Source organism: Callorhinchus milii, unplaced genomic scaffold (assembly GCF_018977255.1).
Source record: "Callorhinchus milii isolate IMCB2004 unplaced genomic scaffold, IMCB_Cmil_1.0 Scaffold3, whole genome shotgun sequence".
NCBI classification, from domain to species: domain Eukaryota; kingdom Metazoa; phylum Chordata; class Chondrichthyes; order Chimaeriformes; family Callorhinchidae; genus Callorhinchus; species Callorhinchus milii.
Window position 1 is genome coordinate 18868108 of NW_024704744.1, and position 23384 is coordinate 18891491.

General features: G+C 38.0%; 1 protein-coding gene across 1 annotated transcript in view; it reads right to left on the minus strand.

Moving 5' to 3' along the window:
* Window positions 1-233: 233 nt before the first annotated feature.
* LOC103180920 (kelch-like protein 29) overlaps window positions 234-23384 on the minus strand; it is a 203573-nt gene continuing 180422 nt past the window's right edge. The window contains exons 12-13 of the mRNA XM_007897033.2: window positions 21840-21984; window positions 234-3642 (exon numbers count right to left, since the gene is read on the minus strand). Coding sequence (XP_007895224.1) covers window positions 3459-3642; window positions 21840-21984 — 329 coding nt within the window. The 3' untranslated portion in view covers window positions 234-3458. The remainder of the gene's footprint in view (window positions 3643-21839; window positions 21985-23384) is intronic.

The window sequence follows — 23384 nt, forward strand, 5'->3', positions numbered from 1 at the left end:
AATTGGCATATAATGATTACATTTTGTTTAAAAATTCTCAAAACTGCACTTTACCAACGCTTTACTCTTAGGGTAAAGACAATTAATATTATTGCATCCTATTTATAGAGAGAACTTAAACACAGCATTCAAATGAATATTGCACTTTATTGCATACAAAATGATGTCATATGCTGTAATTAGTTAACACAATGCTTTAATGCAAACAAATTTGTTTTCCAAAAACCTTCTATTGTTCTAATTACTGTTTGAGAAAACAGAACATTTTAAAATGTACTTCCATTTCTCTTCCCAAGTTCACTCTACATCCTTGTGTTTTTCTGAGCAAGTGAAATATTTATGGCATAGTTTTGAGTACCTTCTTTATCTAATCTGCACTCTTTAATTTTGTTCTTTCTGTTCAGTGGAGAACTAAACGTGGAGAACATTGTGAAATCATGAACTAAAATTGAGACTTTTTACTGGATTTAATTATAGTGGAAACTTAAAAATTCAAACAAGCTCCTTTCAGCACAATTATTCGATGAGGTATCTCCTTGGACTATTTGTACAGAGAGAAGCAATATATTTGATTGTGTCAGAAATGTGACCTGGTCTTTTGCGAACACTAAAGAAAACTCAAATCTGTGTTATCAAGACTTTAGAGACGTTTATCTGAAATGTTTTAAGCTCTATTTAGTACATGGTATAGACTGTCTACATCTTGTCAGATCAAAAAAACAGACCTGTTCAGCACAGTGATTTTTATATGATTTCTTCATGTTTCCCCCACAAAATATACAATTAATTCACTTTACAGTATATTCTGTGAAGCGCTTTGAGATGTCTCAACGATGTGATAAGTCGCTATATCAAATGTAATGATTATTATTACTATTATTATGTTTGAACAGAACAGAAGTTAAAACACTCTTAAATCAGTCATAGGGAGTGGCTACTACCATTTACTTCAATTCATAATAGCACTGCTATTTTGAGCTATGGTTAGAGAAATAACCATTTTCTATAATGAAAATAAACTAATACTAAAACTTATGTGGTGTATTATGGCAAACCAAGCAGTTTCTGGTGATATATCCTCTTTGATCACGATGACTCAGTAATGGGAATAAACCTCCAGCAGCAAGCCAGACAACTGAATTCAGAGTGGAAAGCAAATACCCCCGCCACCCCCTGACGCTGTCAAGAGTAGAACAAAAATCAGGCCGCTTTGAGTGGGTGTGACAGCTGGGAGAGAGCAGAAAGTCAGGTCCAGGACCAGTTTAAAGGAGATTGCAACGATAAAGATCTAGTATTTTTGGATAAAATGTACAGATTAGAAAAAGAAGCTAGTTATATTGTCAATGGGCTATGGTTGGGGTTGGATACAGTAATCCAAGACTAAAGGAGTCATGCTAAGAAGTCTTCACTATTGCTGCACAACGGTTATTCCAAAGGAACATAAACCGCTTATCTATTAGAATTGTAATATAGAACGCAACACTCCTTAAAATGAAGGAATTTGTGAGAGGTTATTACTCTGCAACTAGAAACGGCTATACATTTTATCTTATTAGTGCTAGTTAGTGTGTTTAGTTAATAGTTTGTTGATTGATGCTGATGCACTTTTTCAAAAAGTAACTAAATGTGTGCATTAGGTAATTCACTTACATTTCAATTCATCTCTTTAGACATGGGCCCACGGCAACATATGGTTGAAAATTACCTAATAATTTATTAAATAAGATTACAATATTGAATTTCAGAAAATACTGTACAGTAGTATTTTTGGTCCATATATTTATGCAGTTCTACCTTACATGTTCATGGGTGGAAGATTACAAAAAAAAACTGCTTATATATGATGAAAAGTTGTTTTTTTTTGCACTAAGTTGGCATATTCGGTACTTGGAAGGTGAAACTTAGAACACTGTCCCTTTTGTAGCTGCATAAATCATTTATACAGTACATACGGTAAAGTCGAAACTGTTATCTGCATTCAACTGAGATCTGACCAAGAAACAAATGTACGTTGTTTGTGCAGGAGATGTACACACTGATACTGCTGTTGTGCCTATCTGAGATAGCAACAAATTAACACAGCTAACAGCTTATTGTGCTCACGTATCTCTTCTCTAGAGGGAAAGGAGGAATACAGAATACAACAATCTTATAAGTCTTGACACAGTCATACAGTACCAGGTGTGAGTAAAATGTCAGCTTTCCCCCAGTGTATACCGTATGTAAAAAGCAAGCTCTTCATATGGTGACATTTAAGTGTAAGATTGTACAGCAAATTATTTTGACAAGACAGATTTGTTGTTTTTGTTAGCAATAAGGTGGAACATTTTCATTTGTTCAGCATTTTCATAAAACCACCATAGAATGGACAAATACTTCAGTGATGGAACAGAACATGCCAATATAAGCTATATAGTATTTTTTATAGCTCGCTGCCATTAAAAGGGATTACAGGAAAAAAAGTACCTAGGTCTATGATTATTGTAGTGCAGCAAGTATCTTGTATGTCACCTATTATGTAAACATGGAAAAATACAGATGACGATGTAAGACATTACAGCTAAATCTCTACGCACTTGAGGGATTAATCTCACTGCTCTGTGTTAAAACAGCAATAAATTCGGCTTTACGTATTGCTTAATAGCACCACCAAAGGGAGCCGTTGGCACTCTGAAACTAAAACAAAGTGGATCTAAAAATTATTGAAAAATCGCTCTTTTGTCCCAAATCTATGTCCCTTCTTCTCCCCAATTTTTTTGGAAGATCTTGTAGCTCAATTTCAGGCCTGAGAAAACTCATTGGTCCCTCTAGCCTAGCCATTAGCTTAGTCATCCATATTGTTACTGGGTATAAATACCTCCAGACAGGATTGTTTTTTGTATTTCTGGTGTTGGCTTCTCATAGGGCTTTGGTACTAATGGTAAGAATTTTAAGGCAGTTCTTGCTGCTGCCAATTTTTGACGTGTGTACAGTTGATGGAATTATCCAAGACTCTGGTTTGTCTTGTCCGTATGTACAACTGCATTGCATGAGGTCTTCACAGCACTTCTCTGGGATTGCCTGATTCCTGTGACACGGTCTTGCTTTTAGCAGATAGTCTGCATACTGCTACATTCTGGCACTGTAATTGTCGCATTCTAAGTATTGATCCACCTTCTAAATAGCATTGTAACAATATAAAGGTAACTGTTTGAAAGCAAAACTGATGACTGTTATAAAGCAGGTATTGACACCTGAATTGCTCAATACCTACAGGTAAAACAAGTGCCACTACATCGCTAGTGACACTACTAAAAGTACTGTAAGTTATATTATAATACATCCTTTGGGATTTCTACCCTAATTTCACCTAAGGGTGAGTATGAAATCTACATCCAATGTAGACAGTAAAAAGCGACATGTTCATAGTTTTAAAGCACTGCTACCGCAGAATAAAACAGTTCCGCACCACTATATTGTCACCCACTCTGAATATACTTTTTGATGACTACACAGCCGTGCCTGAATACAGGGCAGGGCATGTTTGGTAAGAGTGTCCAGTTATTAGTGCGAGGATCATATGTTTCCATGTTTCCCAAAGCAGGTCCTTCGCTACTGACAATTCCTCCTGTAGCATAGATTTTACCGTCCAGGACCACGGCACTGCAATACAGACAAGTATTAGGAGCAGGCTCTTCAAATTGTCATTATAGTCGTGTTTACACAGTACAAGGGCATATTTTCAGTAATCAAATGTGCAAGACATACTTAAGCATTCTACCCAGGTCACAAAACTCTTGATTTTTGCAATTACTGTCACACCCTGGGGACGGAATGACATTGGAGAGAAAGCACAGTATACAAAGGCCCTGAGAAATGTTTTTTGACTGATCATTGCACTGAAATCTTGTTCACAGCAATTAAATGTCACTGAGTCAAGAGCTGACTGATTGAGTATTACCTTTTGATGGTTGGAAGAAAGCGCAAACCTCACGGCAAATAGCTTACCTTCACTGGTTCAACAACTAAAGGTGGGGCATCTTTTTTCATGCTGGGAACACATTTCAGTCCTTTTTAATAAAATTCACATTCCATGTTTTCGATAAGTGCAATTAATGCTATTCCACATCAGAATGTTGTGATAACAGTCAAAAATGCAGGATCCTGCTGCTGCACAGATCTTGTCATTGCCCAAGAGCGATGTTTCTCACACCAATTTAGTTTTGCACAAAGATTCATAGATTTCTTTTTTCAACACAGAAACGGACCATCCAGCCTGCAGCAGTGGGTAGGTGTTTTTCTCCGTAGGAACCAAATACTCTGTTCCCACTGTCCTGCTTGCTCTCCACAGCTTTCAGTATTCAGTTTTACAATCATTTACTGGCAAGACACTTGCTTCAACAACATAGACAATGCTGTGTGCAAATTGACTGCCACATTTGCCGAGAAATAGTCTCACTACAGAAATATTTAGGGCTTTCATGGTATTTGGATGTGCTAAGGTTCTATATCAAAGGCATGGATTAAGTTGCTGCAGTATAATTGGATCTAATGTGAATAATCTTTAGGTAAAAAAAATTACAGGACACTTTTTTTAAACTGAATGAAAACAATGTCTACCCTGTTAGCTGGTTGTACAGAAGGCCACCACATCAGCAGTGTGTGACCTTGAGCACATTATATCTGCTAACCATTATCACTTGAGGCCATCATGACTTCACACAATGATAATAAAAAATGCTTGCATTTGACATAGCTCCTTATTATGTCATCAAGATAAATGTCTTAAAGTGATTCATGGGATATATTGTAAATTTGTGTGACTGTATTTTGTGGTAGTCAATTTTCAACATCAATGTCCCACAATTAGCCACGGAGTGAGTGACCAATTTTATTTAGGTTATTGTGTGCCAGGACACCCGAATCAACTCCTATCTCTTTTTGAACGGTGCTGTCGGATCTTTATGTTCCACCTGGAAAGAGAGATGGGACATCAGTTGAATGTCTCATCCAGAGGACAGCAACTCTGACAATGTAGCATTTCCCAGGCACTGTATTGGAGTATCAGAAATGACTATAATTGATTCCAAGTCCCAACTTGAACTCAGAGGCTACCAACTGAACTTGGCTGCCATATTATCGAATGTTAGTCATCAAAAAGGATTTTTACAATCAATCTAAGCAGATGGGCAAGGTAGACCTTTTAAAAGAGAAAAGCTAAATAAGCAGGTTAAAATGTTATTAAGTGTCCTGTATTGAAAGACAAATATGTGTTCAATGCAAATTCAGTTGAATAAGAAAATCTACTTTCTGCTTATTGAGGAAGCTTCTTATTAATCAGATCTTACAGGCTTTACATATAAAAGTTCAAAAACATCACTGTTTTTGTAAGAATTGTTATGACCATCTTCAGAACATTCAGACCTTTTATTATCAGTGTTTGGCCCTTGATCAACCAGTGAAGGGTCATATATAAATGTTAAATGTTTGTTGTGTTACAACAGGACTTCACCGTATTATCAAAATAGACAACGTGCTGATTTTCTAAGATCAGAAAGATTGAGACTAATCCCTGTATAATAAAAAAACATGAAATTATTACTATTCCTCATTTACATAAGCATTGTAATAATTTCCCCACTTGCTGCTGTCTTCAGCAGAAATGGTTTGCTTGAAACATACCGACCACCTGAAGCTACACACATTTACAATAGAGACCCAATTACCTGCACTAATTGGGACAGACCACATTATAGATAATTAGTCATTGCATAAAATATAAACCAGCTCGCACAATTCCCCCAAAATGTTCCGTTAGGAGTAATACGATCTCTGTGTGCCTGTCTCCGATTGTTTTTCTGAGTGTATATCTGAATCTTTGTTTCTCAATAGGAGTCCCTTTCTCTCATAGCTTCTCTGTCATGATGCAGATCTACAATAAAAACTTGTATTTGAAATTGTGATTTATCTGATCATTGCACTGAAATCTGGTTCACCACAATTAAATGTCAATAAATCAAGAGCTGACTGATTGAGCATTACCTTTTGACAGTTGGAAAAAAGCACGAACCTCACAGCAAACAGGATATTTACTGTGAAGCAGTGAGGACCAACCTGAGGACCGTAGGGCTATCAAGAAGCGCCCCCACTCTCCCCCCCTGAACTTTCACACGGTCAAATGCTCAGGGAAGCTACCCTGCATGAAGGGAACTACGTAAATGCAAATTGTCTAGATAAATCTGTTTGAACAGTAGTTTATTTTCAGTTATTTCTTGAATGAACATTTCTTGATTTATGGCATAAATTAGGAAACGTTCAATCAGGAAAATGTATTTTGTTGGCCACCTTTGCTGTAAAGGGTAGTGTCTGCATTTACAAACAAATAAAACTGCCAGTTTGTGCACAGCAATATCCCACAAACTAAGTGAAGGACCTAATTGTTTTCTGGAGGAAAATTGTTTTCTTGACCAGCACAAGAGGAGAAACTCCTTTCTCTTTTCAATAGTGCCATGGGAACTTTAAAGTTTACTCAAAAGGCAGACAAGGCTTTGTTTTTACATCTCACCAAAGGACAGCACCATTGACACTGCTGGATACCTACGTCACAGGTCTACAACGATGACCTAGACTGTCAGCTCAAAGAATGCCTTGAACTCAGAGGCAAGACACCTAGGTTGCCACCTACCTTAGATAAATAATGTACATGTAAGCAGCAATCTGCAGCATTATATAAAAAATATTGTGGTCATATGAGTCCTGTAGCTTAGTGTTTAGAGCACTCGTCTCACAAGTGAGAGACCTGAGTTTGATTCCCAGCAGGGCGAAACGTTGGGCAAGTTTCCTTACCCCTCATGCCTGTTTACCTAGCAGTAAGCAGGAACCCGGTTGTTAGTCGATTGATGGGGAATAATGCCTCCCAAAAAACAAAATTTGGTCATTCAACTCACGACTGTTTGTTGGATGTGGCTGCTGCTTTTTGCCCACAAAATATGAACAGTCAATTAACTTTACAGTATATTCTGTGAAGCACTTTGAGACATCTCAAATATGTAATAAGGAGTTATATCAAATGCAAGGATTACTACATTGTTATATTAACATTTTAGAAAATTCCATTCAGGAGGAGTGTGACTGCTGCACCTCACTTTAGGCTTTATCATTCTAATAAAATAAATAGATCCTCTAATTTCTGGGGCATGAAATTACTCCCAGTATTTAATGTGATCAATGGCAATTCTGCAGTGAGAAATTGCTTGGACAAGCATCTCTTGCAGGGAGGTTTCCTTCATCTTAACAGCACTTCACAACAAATTGCATATATTATTCATGAACACCAATCTTACTTCCCATAAGTAGACAACATCATATCATTTATTCTTTCAAGATTAGTTCATTTCCTTGGGGTTCATTGATTTGCAATCGTTAATGTTCTTAGTTGATTTAAACAAGACAACCTTGGCACAAGAAAAATAATTATTCAATAAAAAGGTCCGTCTTTATAAAAAATGTACTTAGTGAACCTTTTCTGTTCCAACACATACTGCAATCATGTAAATTGTATTAGAACATGCTATTAGGCAGGATGACATTGCAATAAAAATGATGTATGGCTCGTCTTCTTTCCCCGGCCAAACATTTTCAAATAGTTTTGGTAAAGGGAGAACCCCTTGAAAGCAATGTTTTCTTTTCCTTCTCCAAATCGCAGCTTATTGTTGCTTGGTACCAGTTGTCACCAGCACATTCTGCCAGCTGGCACTATCCTACCCGTTAGGCTATCAGGAACCAGTATGATTGATCCTGTTCTTTAAATACCTTGATCATGTCTCCTCCCAATTGTTTCATCTCCAGAGCAAAAATTTGCTGTACAGTTGGGTTGAAAATTTTTTTTCTGAAAGCCCATGGCAGAAGGTGAAGTACATCTTTTTTAGTTTGACAGTGATAATTGATATTGACATAAAAGGCGCTATACCAAATGAAATAATTTTTATTACTGTTATACTTCTACATATTTGTAGATTGATGCTCCAAATTTATTGAAATGGCCAAGCATACATATCTACAAACTACATAACACAGAGTCAGGCACAGTTCACTTGACATGATTCACCTGATGAAGTCATGTCTGACCATGCATCTCAACATGCCGAGGAATATCAATTGAAGCTTTAAAGTTCCTTCAGTCAAACATGATGTCTGAAAGGACAATGGAAACAACTGTTGAGGTCTGAAGAAAAGCTTAAATAATGATGTAAGGAATTTTGTAACACCGCCTATGAAACTTCCATAAAAGACACACTTACCTATGGTTACCTGCTCAACCATTAGTATATATATATATATATATATATATCAGTTACTGACCTTAGCCACCAAATGATTAAAAACAGTATTGGTTAGACATACCAGGGGCAAAAATCTTTCTCAGACAACAAAAAGAAAAGATATTTTGATATTTCAGATCATGTGTCTGTTTAAAGGAAGTCAATTCTCAAAGGAATGAGCCAATATGAAAGTATGGAGTCCAGATGTAGTGAAATGATAAGTAACCCCACTGTCCAACTCAGTTTTAAGTTACAGACAAGGGAATACAACACACCATAAGAACATGTCATTCTGTGTACAAGTTTGAAGCAAGAAACTAAACCAGACTGCAGAGAAATGATAAATAAAATATGGAAGTTATCACCATGTTAGTCAGCAACAGAAACCAAGATCAAATCAAGAAAACACAGAACGCTTTCAGCCTTATCATGTAAAAATATCTAAGTCATTCTTTTCTGTAATTACTGTTGATAATAACCACATTTTGGAGAGAGTGGGGGAGTGGGATTGAATTGGATAGCTCTTTTCAAAGAACCGTCATAGGCACGATGGGCTAAATGGCCTCCTTTTGTGCTGTATAATTCTATGATTCTATGATAGACAAACACAGTAGCCATTTTGAGCATAGAAAAATACTGCAACAGTCTTGAGATGAATAGCCAATGTCTTTGGAGAATTGTTGGTCAGTAAAATAGGAGAAACTCCCTTTTATTTTCAAATAGTGTTTTGGGATCCAATCAGACAGATGGGACCTCAGTAACTGACCCATCTGAAGGATGGACCCTTTACAATGATGTGCTGCCATCATAATCCACTGGAAGTCAGGCTGGGCTATGAATTAAAGTCCCAATATGAGACTTGAACCCACTAACTCAGCAGCAAGAATATCAACTGTGTTAAGCTGCCTACCACTCTTATTAGAATAATAATCCTTACACAGCCTTACATAATAATCCTTTCACATCAGGAGGATGTCCCAAAGCTCTTCACAAGATATACTGTGAAGTGGAGTGACTGTGTTTTGTGAGTGAAACCAGCAGCCAATTTGCACACAACAAAATTCCACTTACAGCCATGAAGTTAAGTGACCAATTTTATTTGGGAGATTATTGGCTTGGACACCAGGAGAAACTCCCTTCTGTTTTCAAATAGTACCACAGATCTTTTAACATCCATCTGAACAGGCAGATGGGACCTCGGTTTAACCTTGCATTTAATATAGCGCCTTTTACGTCTTTTAGACGTCCCAAAGCTCTTCACAGAATATACTGTAAGTGAATTGACTGTATATTTGTGGGCGAACGCGGCAGCCAATTGCGCACAGCAGTGTCCCACAAACAGTCATGGATTGAAAATGACCAATTTATTATTGTTTTGTTTTTTTGAAGGGATTATTATTGCAGAATGTGGAGAATGGTCACAGCAAACTTGTAAATAAATGAAGCAATAAAGGAATTGGTGATAGCAAAAATATATCAAACACTTTGTCCACCCACTGTGAGGTGGAAAGTAAATTGTAATTTAGCTTGGGAGTCTTGACCAATTCGAAGCACTATTTATTTATATTGCAAATAAGCTCTTAAGACAAAAATCTGTCTAATTTCCATGGATACTCTTTGGGTCTCTGTGTAAGTGATTCAAATAGAGTGCTCCAAAACAAATCAAATGAAGAAAGGTGCCAAATAGTAAACACAATTTATTTTTAATTCCTTTAAATTGTATGGAGTACGATTATCCCTCCAGAGGGAACTATAGATTGGATTTTCTGAGGGCACTTAATCACGTTCTACATATGAGGTTTATAGGCTCGAACAATTAATGGGAAACTAGCTAATTTGATTGAGATCCATCTTAGCATTAGAAGGCTGAGGTTAAAAAATGGTATGTTCTCTTGTTGAGAGAGCTGCAAGACCAGCTCTGGCTGCCTGGCGTTCTTCCCTTACCAGCCACTCCATTCATACATGATATAAAACTTACAGATGACCCAGGCTAAATGTCTAGTCAAGTGGGGAGTATCATAGAGATTAAGGGAAGGGGACTGTTTAAATATAATATGAATGACTAATCGATGAGAGTATTTTAGACATGCAATTCCATATGTAGCCAAATTTGAACCAGCTAGTCAAGGAAATATGATGCTGGCATATAGTGAGTTCTTAAAAGAAGAAATGGAATTGAGAATAATGTTTTAATTTTCCATGTGTTGGTGGCATATCTATGGAACTCTCAGTTCGGTTTGGATAATCTTAAGCATGCTGATGGGTTTCCACGTGTGTCAGACAGACACCCAGCTGACCCCCAAAATAGTACCTACACAGATAGTTTTACATCTCTCTGGCATTGGTATTAAGCCCATATCCAATTAATGTCAGAAAGTGATTCATAGAATTTGAACACTTCAGTGAGAATGATTTTACTCCACATAACAAGTGCACGTCATCTTTCTTGATTTGGAAGTGTAATATTACGGGTTATATTGTACAAAAGTCTTGCAGTACAGTCTGTTTTCAGTTAAAAATGTTCAGAATAATCATGGATGGACATTTATATTTGACAAAGCTATAGTAGAAATAACCTTATTCCTAAGAATGCCTATCCTCTATGACTCTCTTCACAAAACGAATCTGCCATGTTTCTCAATCACTTTCAAAAACCTCCACAATCAATTCTCTTTGGCTGCTTTTTGTTAACATTTATAAATCTCTTATTTTCTTGCTTAGTGCCTGTCACTACATTTGCCACCTGCTTTGAGATGTAGTTGTAGTTGTTGATGTTATTTTTTAAAACAACTAATGAGTATTTTTAACGACCTATGTTATTTGTACAACTGTTTTATAATTATACGTTTTTGTGGTTGCTTTATGGTTTATATATAATTTACAATTGTACACAGAAGTCACTGCATTTGAGATTATTTATTACTCACAAATATGGGAGCTGAACTCAATATCTACGACCGATGAAGTCAAAGCTTTTGAATATCTAATTCACTCAGGAAATATTTTCATATTAATATTTAATTGAGCTGTTTAATAATGCAGTGAATGATACTTTTTTTGTTTCATTGTGTGTTTTGGTTTGTTCCTTTCTGAGGAAGTAGGCAGTATGGAGGCAATACAACTTAGGACCCAATGGAGAGTTATTCTGGTATTTGGGCAGTTAATGGAAATGTAGTGTACATCAGCCCAGAGTAACATAACATAATATAACATGTAGGAGCAGGAGTAGGCCATTCGGCCCTTCGAGCCTGCCCCGCCATTCAATCATGGCTGATCTTCTAATATAACTCCAGCTAATAACCTAACCCTGCCTTATCCCCATATCCCTTAATCCCTTTTGCAATAAGAAATCTATCTATTTCAGTCTTGAATATGTTCAAGGACTGAGCGTCAACAGCCCTTTGGGGTCGCGAGTTCCATACACTCACCACCCTTTGAGTGAAGAAGTTCTTCCTCAACTGAGTGCGAAAGGACTGGCCTCTGATTTTAAGGTTGTGACCCCTGGTTTTAGTTTCTCCAACCAGGGGAAACAATCTCCCACTATCTACTCTATCATGCCCTTTGATGATCTTATAGGTTTCTATAAGATCCCCTCTAATTCTTCTATATTCTAGCGAATATAGGCCCAAATTGGTCAGCCTATCCTTGTAACTCATCCCCTTCATCACTGGTACTAAGCTAGTAAATCTACGCTGCACCCCTCCAAGGCAAGTACGTCCTTCTTTAAATGAGGAGACCAAAACTGGATGCGGTATTCCAGGTGTGGTCTCACCAGGGCCCTATACAGTTGCAGCAAGACTTCCCTACTCTTATACTCTAATCCTTTCATAATGAATGCTAACATACCATTCGCCTTCCTAATTGCTGCTGCACCTGCAGACTAACTTTCTGTGATTGGTGTACAAGGACACCCAAGTCCCTCTGGACGCTAACACATTCTAATCTCTCCCCTTCTAAAAANTAACCCACACTACTGTTTTTGCTACCGAGGTGGATGACTTCGCACTTCCCTACATTATACTTCATCTGCCACCTACCTGCCCAATCACCTAACCTATCTATGTCTCGCTGCATTTTTTTAATGTCGTCCTCTGTGTTGGCACTTCCTCCTAGTTTTGTGTCATCCGCGAATTTAGATATATTAGCTTCGATGTCCTCATCTAGATCGTTGATGTAGATGGTAAATAGCTGAGGCCCAAGGATTGATCCTTGTGGCACTCCACTATTCACATCCCACCAATCCGAAAAGGACCCGTTTATCCCTACTCTTTGTTTCCTACCCGTTAATATGCTCCCCCCAATTCCATGGGCCCTTATCTTTTGGACTAACCTTTTATGCGGCACCTTATCGAGTGCCTTCTGGAAGTCCAAATAGACCACATCCATTGTTTCACCCTTATCTAGTTTACTGGAAATGTCCTCAAAAAGCTCTATGAAATTTGTCAAACATGACTTCCCTTTTGTAAAGCCATGTTGACTTGGCCTAATTATATTGTGCTCCCCTAAATACCGCACTACCACATCCTTAATCAACGATTCTAAAATTTTTCCTATAACTGATGTGAGACTAACTGGCTTATAGTTCCCCATCTTTTCCTTTCCACCTTTTTTAAATAGTGGTGTGACATTTGCGATTTTCCAATCCATGGAATTTTGGAAGATCAGACATAAGGCCTCCACTATTTCATAAGCTACCTCTTTTAAAACCCTGGGATGCAAGCTATCCGGACCAGGGGATTTGTCACTTTTTAGTGCTAACAGTTTCCCTAGCACCAATTCTCTACTAATGAAAATTTCCCTAAGTTACTCCCTGTCCTTATCCCTTTGATGCATCTCTATGGACCTCCTGCATTGAGGTCAGCTGGAGAGGAAACGGGAAATGAGATTCGGATATATGTTTGGAAACTTTCTTTCGATATGATATTAGAAATTGCTTCCAGAGATGGATGGAGGTCAGGAGATAATGTGAAAGCAGCACCAGTTAGTTTCAGACCTCACTCTTTCATTGTGTCCTAAGTTGTGAGACCAAAAGTGGCAGAATGTGGTTGAGTAACCTGCTCTCAAGCTCCCTGTACTTGCTGCTGTTGAGTCAGGGTCAGCACAATGCTAATTGATCCCTCCTCACAGTGACACTTGTGATATCAGTAGCTAATGTGTATTCAACTGATAGTGTGCTGGAGCTGTATCGTACACTGCCTCATTAGAAATGATTTACCAGGTGGGCTGTGTGTAAATCCACACATCCTCTTTACCCACATCACCTGTTTTATAAAGCACTTGTTGAGAATACTAGTAAATACAGGCACATTCTTTCTGCTGGGCATAAAAAAAATTACAGTATAAGCCAGCTAACATTAGTAATATGAAGAGGAACATATAGACTGCAAGTATAAACTGGACTGGGCTTTATACATCATGGGCTGGACCAGACATCAAACACTCAACTACTCTGAAGGATAAGGTTATTTGTAAATAATGATCATAATCCTTGCATATGATATAGAGCCTTATCACGTCAATAAGACATCTCAAAGCGCTTCACAGAATATATTGCAAAGTGGAACGGGGCAGCCAATTGCCCACAGCGGTGTCCCACAAACTGTCGTGGATTGAGTGACCACTTGTTTTGGTGTGGGGAGATTATTACCCCCGGAAAGCTATCTGCCACTCGACTAACAACTGGGTTCCTACTTACTGCTAGGTAAACAGAGGCGTGTGCAGTAAGAAAAGGTTTCACCCTACCCAGGAATCGAACCTGGGTCCTCTCGTTTGTAGGAGAGTGCTCAAACCACTACACTTTGAGACTCCACAATAAATAAACTCACGGAGAAATAGCTCACTGCTTAATCCCCTGATAAAGATTAATAGTTAGCCTAAAATGACTCATCCCAAATATGTCTGATAAAAACATTTAACTTGGGTAAATGTGACATTGGCCAATTTTTCCAGTGATATGGTTTTGAGATCTCATCATGCTCCAAATATATATTCTGTTCTTAATCAATTGTACTTTTTATATATCCACTTTCTTCCCTCAACCCCTCCCCCCACTGTTACTTCACTAAAATGAACTGTGATGAATTACACTCAAGCACAACACAAGTCAACAGATTGAATATGAAAGGTCTGAACAATATCTGTCACAGTTGCATTATAAATTGACTCGGGTGTTAAACAGATTAACAAAAAAAAGCAAAGCTACGCCAGAAAGACTTGTTAGGGGAAGGATGGGGCAGTAGGAGAGGATAGAAAATAAAATTAGCACAAAATCTCCATTACATAGAGGATGAATAGTATAATTTCTTTAACATTTTTCTCTTTAGGTTCTAGAGACCAAGTTTTGTAGGGATACAGCGTTCTTTTATTTCATTAATGGATACTCGGTCTCAATCCTGTTGAGGATAAAGGGCAACCTCTTCTGCCTGCCAGCTCTGGAGATACTCTATGAAATTAGTTGGATGCAGTACGCATTAGAGATCATAACTCTATCAATTGGCATTCATAAGGGAGAAATTCTACTGGTTAATAAAGTTATCTGGAATGCACTGCCTGAAAGGGTGGTGAAGTAGATTCAGTAGTAGCTTTCAAAAGGGAAGTGGATATATACTTGAAAAGGAAAAAATTGCAGGGCTATAGGGAAACAACAACAACAAAATTACATTTGTGTAGCACCTTTCACATCGGGAGGATGTCCCAAGGCGCTGGACAGAGTGGGGCGCGTGGGTAAAGTTGGAAAGCTCTTTTAAAGAGCCGGCACAGACACGATGTGCCGAATGGCCTCCTTCTGTGCTGTAAGATTAAATGAGTCTATAAGTTACTGACTTTCAGTTTGTAAAGGAGAAATCTCATTCCATCTGCAAAACTCCCAAGGTCTTTAACTTTACTGATCAGCAGAAACATGCCCTTGGAGTGGTCATAAGATACCTGGTAAAGGATAATAAAGTCCATACTGGCACAGGCGAGACAGAGACAGAGACTTCTTCTGAGGCTGGTATTTTGGGACCGAGCAAATGTAAGCACTCTGCTTTTTCCCACGTGCCACAAGCAGACTGACACTCAGATGCAGTGCCGGGATTGGCCTGTTCAGGTGGACATGAAAGATCCCTTGGCACGATTCTAAAAAAGAAGGGACTTTGCCATGGGTCCTGGCCAATAATACAGCAAATAATATTGATCATTCACTTCATAGCTGTTTGTGGGACATTGCTGTGTGTAAACTGGCTGCTGCATTTGTCTGAAAATATACAGTCACTACACTTTGAAGTATATCTTGTGAAATTCTTTGAGACAGGCCCTAGATCAAATGTAAGGATTATAATATTATTATGCTGACGACAGCTTGATGTGGAAATGCTTGATGTTGACATTGAAGTTGAAAAAGCATCCAGCAAATGGATTGAGTTTCTCTACAGGGAATCCTTGCTGATTGGTGAGACTTCAGCCACAATGAGATCTCGGGTCAAAATTCACAAATGCCTCAGAGATTTCCCTGAAGAAAAGGGAACTTTCATTGTGAGGCCTTTTACTAGTGGGTGCATCATTAGAGCCTTTTAATGGCTTTTTTTTCGTCAGTTGGGTGCCTGACACATGCGGAAACCCTTCCTCGTGTTTAAGAGTATCCAAACCAAACTGAGAATTCCATGCATCCCATCTACACATGGAAATCCCAGAAAAAGATTCTTGGAATGGAATGCACTATCTCTCCCTGGAGGGATGCATCCTGTTTACCTAATTCCAGAAAGTATTAGGCAGGAGCCAAGGCTTGGGGACACCAGAGTGTGCGTTGGGGTACTGCATCCTTTGAATGGACAACCTATTCCAATCCCTAGCGCTGAGCTCCTCACCCCAACAAACCCAACATTTCCCTGAACAATGACCGAAATTTGAGAAGAAAGCAATCTGCTTTGCATTCATTATCATGTCCCCTGATTTTTCTTTGATGGCGCTCTTTACCCAACCTTTGATTATAACAATAATAATAATCCTTGCATTTGATTTGCGCTTTTCACGTCTTTGAGATGTCTGAAAGCGCTTCACAGAATGTACTGTAAAGTGAATTGCCATGTGGGCGAAACATGGCAGCCAATTGCTCACAGTAGTGTCCCACAAACAGTCATGGATTGAAGTGACTGATTTATTATTGTTTTTTTTTCTTGAGGGATTATTATTATTAGGCGTGTGGAGTAAGGAAACTTGCCCAAAATTTCGCCTTGCCAGGAATTGAACCCAGGTTTCTCGATTAATCCTCAGTTTGCAGGGTTTTCATCGGCCATATTGGAGAAAACACAACCTGTCTTTTTTTTCCAAAATTGAAGTAAGAATAGAACACAGAAGACTCCATAAATGCTGTAATTTTTTTTCCCCCTCAAATTGCTCAATCATGTTTAAAAAGCTAGGAAACTATAGTTTTCAGTAACAGGCTTGTTAAATGCAAATGCATTAAGCAGCTTCAGCACAAAGCCCTTGAGCTTCCCTATCTTTGACAAGCAGCTGGTTGGCAGGAGGACTGCACCTAAACCCATTTGTTTTTTGTGATGTCTTTTCACAACATCCATAATTATTGACTTTGGGATTGATGTATGTGCTCTGCTCAAAATGCCGCTGTCTTTTTACACTCAGAAAAGATGAGGCTTCAGAGGAGTAAATACCACAGTGTTCACCTTTCGAAAAGTCACTGCTGTAACCTGCTGACTATCTGCAGGGCCAGGCCTCTGAGAAACCTGAATTGTTTATCGTTATTTGATTAATTATACAAAGCATCCTCTGTACAGCGTGTCTCTTACTGTAATACTTTTCTTTTTCTGTACAGATCCCGAAGGGAATATTGGAGAGCGGGCATATTATTGTTGTGTAATTAACTGAATATTATTGGCAATTAACTGAATATATCATCTTCTTTCCGGAGGACAACTCCATAGTTATGACTTTGTTGCATCATCAGAACGGGGCAATTATACACTAAAAATTAATATGTTAAAGAAATGGACAGACATATACTATTTGCACAGTCCGTGATATTACCAATTGAAATGTGATTTAACAGTCTCACCCTCAGTAAAGGACATCATGTCCTTGTTCATCACATTGGTTTCAAACAAGGTCCATTTTCATTCAAATGCCAGTGATGATGTGAAGATAATGAGTCATTGTATTCCCCAGGACAGATATGCTTTCTATGTTAATGTTTCTAATTAACCAATGGATTTTAATAGATCTTTATTATACAAAGCAGTGCTAGAATATACAATTACATAATTTATTCCACCTTGAACCAAGGCTTTCCTTCCATTGGGTTTGGTTTAGGAAGTACGAATGTGCTCTTGGTGTCTGTAACCTGCACTTGAATTAGTTCTTTTGCACAAAATTTAAAAAAAATGTTTTACCTAAATATTCCAATTTGCTGTCCTCGTTCTGAAATGTGATTAAATTTAACGGAATATTAAGAAAGAACTCGGAATACATTAATCGATCACATCTATTTACATTTTATAGCTGCTGGCTGATCTTATTTTATACTGTTTATTCCTGTCCACTGTTAGCGATTATGTGTTCCTTATCTTCTATTCTATTAGTCTTCCTGAAAGATGTCCTTTAGTCTTCAATCTAGTACTTGTTAATTACGAGGCTCAAGCTATACAATCCCTCCATTGACTTGAAAGTGAATAGTACAAAAAGTTATTATTGAAAATTGAGCTTCCCATCCTTCTTCAAGCAAAGTTAAATAAAAGTCTATTATGCAGCAGCATCTGAAATGTCAGGATGATTTATTTGAATAATACAAAATCCCTTACATATGCAAGGCGATTTACATTTTGAAACCTGAGGAAAAAGTCAAAGATGTGACTGGCTTAGTGTGTTAGCATTAAAAAAAGCTTGCTCCAAAGGAGAGATACAATTCTTATCAAGGAAGGACGGATGTTGCTGGGAATTTGCAGAAATGGCATTTCCTCTCTCTTAAACTATCCATGCATGGATAAACTTTACTCATTCATTTCACATTATCTTTGCTTGTTCATTTCATAGATCAAAGCAAAAAAAAAACCAATATAGAATAATGAAAAGGAGGTTGGCTGGTATTGGCTGCTAATGTAATACATTAATTTTATTTTCGAAACTATATAGTTTAAATTAAATCTTAACCTTTATAGGCCTGAAATTGTACCTAGCTTTGAACTGTAAAACCATTCTATCTTACAATTTATAATTGTACAGAATTGTGGGAAATTCTTAAATTCAATCAATGTGTAACCTGCTTTTACAGTTAAAAAGATTAGGTTTCGAAATAAAACCGAATTTAAAAATTATCCTCAGTTTTGTGTGATATTAAATTTGAAGATAAAATGCTCTTGCAGGCTTAGATTAAGTAGAATTTCAGGCCTTATGAACACGGAATTCATGAAGTAGTATTGATGTGCTCATGTTGGATCATGTCACAGGTCACTTGTTAATACAATGGGTCTGAACAATTGAGACTCATAGTTTTTTATATAAATTGGGAAAACATTAACCTTCCAACATCCTTAAGTTCAAAACAAGGTATACCAAGTTATACATCACTGTTCAGTGCTGTCTCCTCTACAATTTCTTTGGTGAGATCTGAAGATTTTACAGTGTTTGAAACTGTTTGAAAATAAATTGGAAGACCCAACAACACTGTAGATTTGTTTTCATTGTACATGGAATATTACAACATGTATGAAAGTAAAATGGCTTGAGTGGAACAGATGTAGGGATGACAATTGTGATTTCTGACATGTTAATTAACTAACACCAATGATAATTACTATATAATTAATAAATGTCGTCAACGATGCCCATGGATAACTAAAGAGCCTCTCCCATACCTCCCCACCCCCACACACACACATAACCAAGCCATCCCCACACACACAACCAACCCCCAGCCCCCACACAGACACACACAATCAACTCCCCCACACACACATAACTAACCTCCCACCCACACACACACACATAACCACCACCCCCACACCACACACACACCCTTGGCTCCCTCACACTGTTTGGTGTCAACTTCTAATTAATGCGTTGCAAATGAATACAATGAATGTTAGGCCGCATATTTTGGTTTAATTTGTGATATTTGTATCCTACCCAACACTCTCATGGGAGCACCAAGGACTGGAGCAGTTTAATGAGAAGGCCCACCACCACCATCACCTCTAGGGATGGGCTTAAAGATTGGCCAAATGCTATTGTTACCCACATCCTCAGATAAGTAAAATAAATTGGCTGTGTTAAATAAAGCAACAAATCTGGTTTGCGACCAACACAAATTAAACCTCAATATGTCAGAGCTGAAGCTATATTTAAGCATAGTATCCTAAAAAATCATACATCATCAGTTTCACTAACCATTCCGAATGGGATACTCTCCAAATGACTTTTGAAAATTAAAAAAAATTAAATATCAAAATTGCTCATATTTAACATTTCACAGTTAAGATTCTTAAAATGCGCTCAGTAATTCATTTTTACAATGCAGTTTTACCTGCTGTTTTAACACCACATCCCTCCATGAACTTTCACTTGAGCTGTGAAAAGCATGTAGCAGCAGATGCAGTATTTATACAGCTCTGGCCATCAGTGGCCATTATTAAATAATAATAATAATCCTTGCATTTGATATAGCACTTTTCACGTCTTCTAGACATCCCAAAGCGCTTCACAGAATATACTGTAAAGTGAATTGACTGTATAGTTGTGGGCAAACACGGCAGTCAATTGTGCACAACAATGTCCCACAAACAGTCATGGATTGAAAATGACCAATTTATTATCATTTTGTTTTTTTGGAGGGATTATTATCAGGCGTGTGGAGTAAGGAAACGAAAGCCCAAGATTTTGCTCTACCTGGAATTGAACTCAGGTCTCTCACTTGCAAAGCGAGTGCTCTAACCACTGAGCTACAGGACTCCACAAACTTGATGAAATGTACTTATTTCAGGGTAAGGGTACGGGTAGGATGAGTTTCACCATCAAAAGAAGTGAACATGGAGAGTTCAGTGGCCACACCATTCTGCCTTCCTAAATAAGGAAGATTTTTTTATGGTCAGCCGGGTGCCTGACATATGCAGAAACCCATCACTGTGTATCCAAACCAAGCTGAATTCCACTTAAATTCCACCTAAATTTCCCAATTTCTGGAATAGAATATGCCCTCTCTCCCTAAAGAAAGACATCTTCCTTACCTAAATCCAGAGAAACTACTTTCTTTTTATTTATCCTCGGGGGCAGGGAGGGTGGGGAGTAAGGTAAGCAGGTGCTTGGAGCTGATAAAGGCACCAAAGTGACAATGCTTGGCGATGGAATGTCAGAATCGTGCCAGCTGTCTGTGGTGGTAAACAGGATGTATCCCTCCAGGGAGAGAGTGAGCATTGAATTCCAATACAGGGGAATTTCCATGTGTCGGTGGGATGCATGGAACTCTCAATTTGGTTTGGATATTCCTAAGCATAGTGATGGGTTTCCGCGTGATGTGTCAGATACCAAACTGGCAAAAAAATCTTAAACCTTTTAATTAATTTTCATATAGTCTTCATATACAAGATGAGGACAAAATAACCTATTCACTCGCTTGGAACTTATCTACTGGTCTGAGTAAAAACTGATGAAACTCACGACATTTGAAGTTACAAAGACTGAGCACAATGTTGGACTGCATGTTTTACTGAACTGAAGAAACATAGGAATTTAATGAGATCATATGCCTTAGTATATCTTTTCATGTTGTTCGCCTCAGATGGACGCTCTCAATTACCATGGTTCCTTCCTCATTCAGTAGGGCAGAACAGTATGCCCAACGAACTCTCAGTGTGTGTTATCACTGTCAACCTGTGTTAACCTCTTTTGACGGTGAAACCTATCTTGCCAGCAATTTTCTCCCCCTGGAATGGAGAGCACTGGTTCTACAAAGTGTGCTATCCAAGCAGTTTAGTTCAGAATTAATTCAGGATACTGATTTAAATGGAAATAAAGAGTTTGAATTGTAGGTGAGACTGTGATTCAGACAAAGGTTAAATGAGAGTCAAGAACTCTATTGCTCCAGCTATCATGCAGTGACGATTTCCTCCTGACTTAAAGACAAGCTTGTTTGTTCAATGATGCAGAGTTCAGCTCGCAGTACTCCAAAGGTAAAAGCTTTTGTGGAACATACATGACAGTATTTACACCTGAGCTTTCGAGAACAATATACAATGCTTCTGTCAATAGATTTAAATCTCATTTTTAGAACATAAGAACATAAGAATTTACTAGGACAAAAAGACCAAGATCCATCTAGTTTGGCTTCCACCATCCTGGCAGTCGCTTAACATGTCGTGGACCAAACTATATACCCTATCCCGAGATATTATCTTCCAACAGAAATCTATTTAATTTGTTCTTCGAAGAATCAACACTTTCTGCTTCCACCATCTGCCTAGGGAGCCTGCTTTTGCTACTTGTCACTGAGGTAGTGGCACAACTGCTTAAATCATGTCAAGGAGAATTAAAAAAAGATTGTTTGATTACTCATACCTGCAGAATTGCCTGGAGTGGTTCATGTTTGGCCCTGCCTTGATGTTGCCTTTATCAGGATCATAGATTGTAGTAGCTCTGGCAAAGGCCCCTCCAAGAATGAATACGAAACCATTGAGAGTGATTGCAGGAGCGTACTTGTTATCTATTGACAGAATAAACAAGATACACAGTTACTTCATGTAGAGTTTCACGTCACATTTATTTTACTGTTCATGGAGTTGAGTCTTGATAATAACGTGATAGTTGTGATGCATAACATCCCACCTCATGTTAATAATGAGGGGCAATGGATGGTTTCACTGCGGGTGTCTGCTGGCCGCTTGCCGGTTTACTGTATGGCCATTTGGTTTAAGCGCTAAAAAAATGTCTGACTTATCAATCGCCGCCGACATCACTTCCTCTGAGCTGCGCATATACAAAACAGAAAGTGATGTCGGTGCCGACATGATGATTCAGAATCATGGGAAGTAAAAACTGCCGACATCTGGTCATCAGGCCTCTGCCAACGTTGCCTCCTGTGCGCTGTGAGTTCACTAGAAATGTTAGACAAAAGTTAAAGCAACTTAATGACTCAGAAGTTGACCATGTTAGAATGAGAGCTGACTGGCATGTGGGAAGCAAGTACACCAACAACACATCAATCAATGGGAACCACACTGCAACTATTTTATAACCTAATGCATTTTGAAAAGAAGCACATTATAACAGAGCTGCACCCCTCAGTGACTTGTTTTCAAAGGTTCGTTTTGAAATAACATAAAAAACTCATCATCAAAATAATGAATATGCTGCGTCCATAATATAGTTAGAGTATGAGTTTCGAATGGAAGCAACTGTTAATAATCGAGTTAGTAGTTTGATTTAGTACATTTACCGGGATTCACCTTTTCAAGTATATTTTAATCATAAAGGGTGAAAAATGAACGCACAGACTGAAATCGTGCATAGTAACAGGTTCAGTATCAGCCACAGGTTACCCTTTGGGCTCACTCATTATGATGGAAGTCAGGAAGGGTCATGGGAAGAGAGGAGTTTTTTTTGTGACCGTACGTTGTGAGATAACCAGAACTTTAAACAATGCGATACTTATCAACGTTGATATGTATTGCACTGTATCAAAGCGATACTTTTATAAAAAAGTATTGCTTCTATAAATACCATTGATAAATAATTATTTATTATTACATCCTGTCACATAGCACAGTTTCAGGCAAGAATGCCCATTGGTCCCATCCAACCTCCCAAACGATATCTTTGTCAGCTCTGTAAAACTCTTTTGAGATATCCTCCCAACCGTGAAAGGTGCTATATAAATATAAAATTGCAGTTGTTGGATACTTTGAACTCATTCGCCTAATAATTCCAATTCCTTTTATTTTACAGGACAAACAAAACAAACAAAATTAACTTTGCCCTAAAGTGACAGTGGAGGCCTGATAAAATTTTCCTATAGGATCTTTAATTGCAGAGCTCAGTGCTAAAACAAGATAACCATCCACAGCCATGAATTAGTTTCTCAAATACTTGATGGTTTCTTTTATT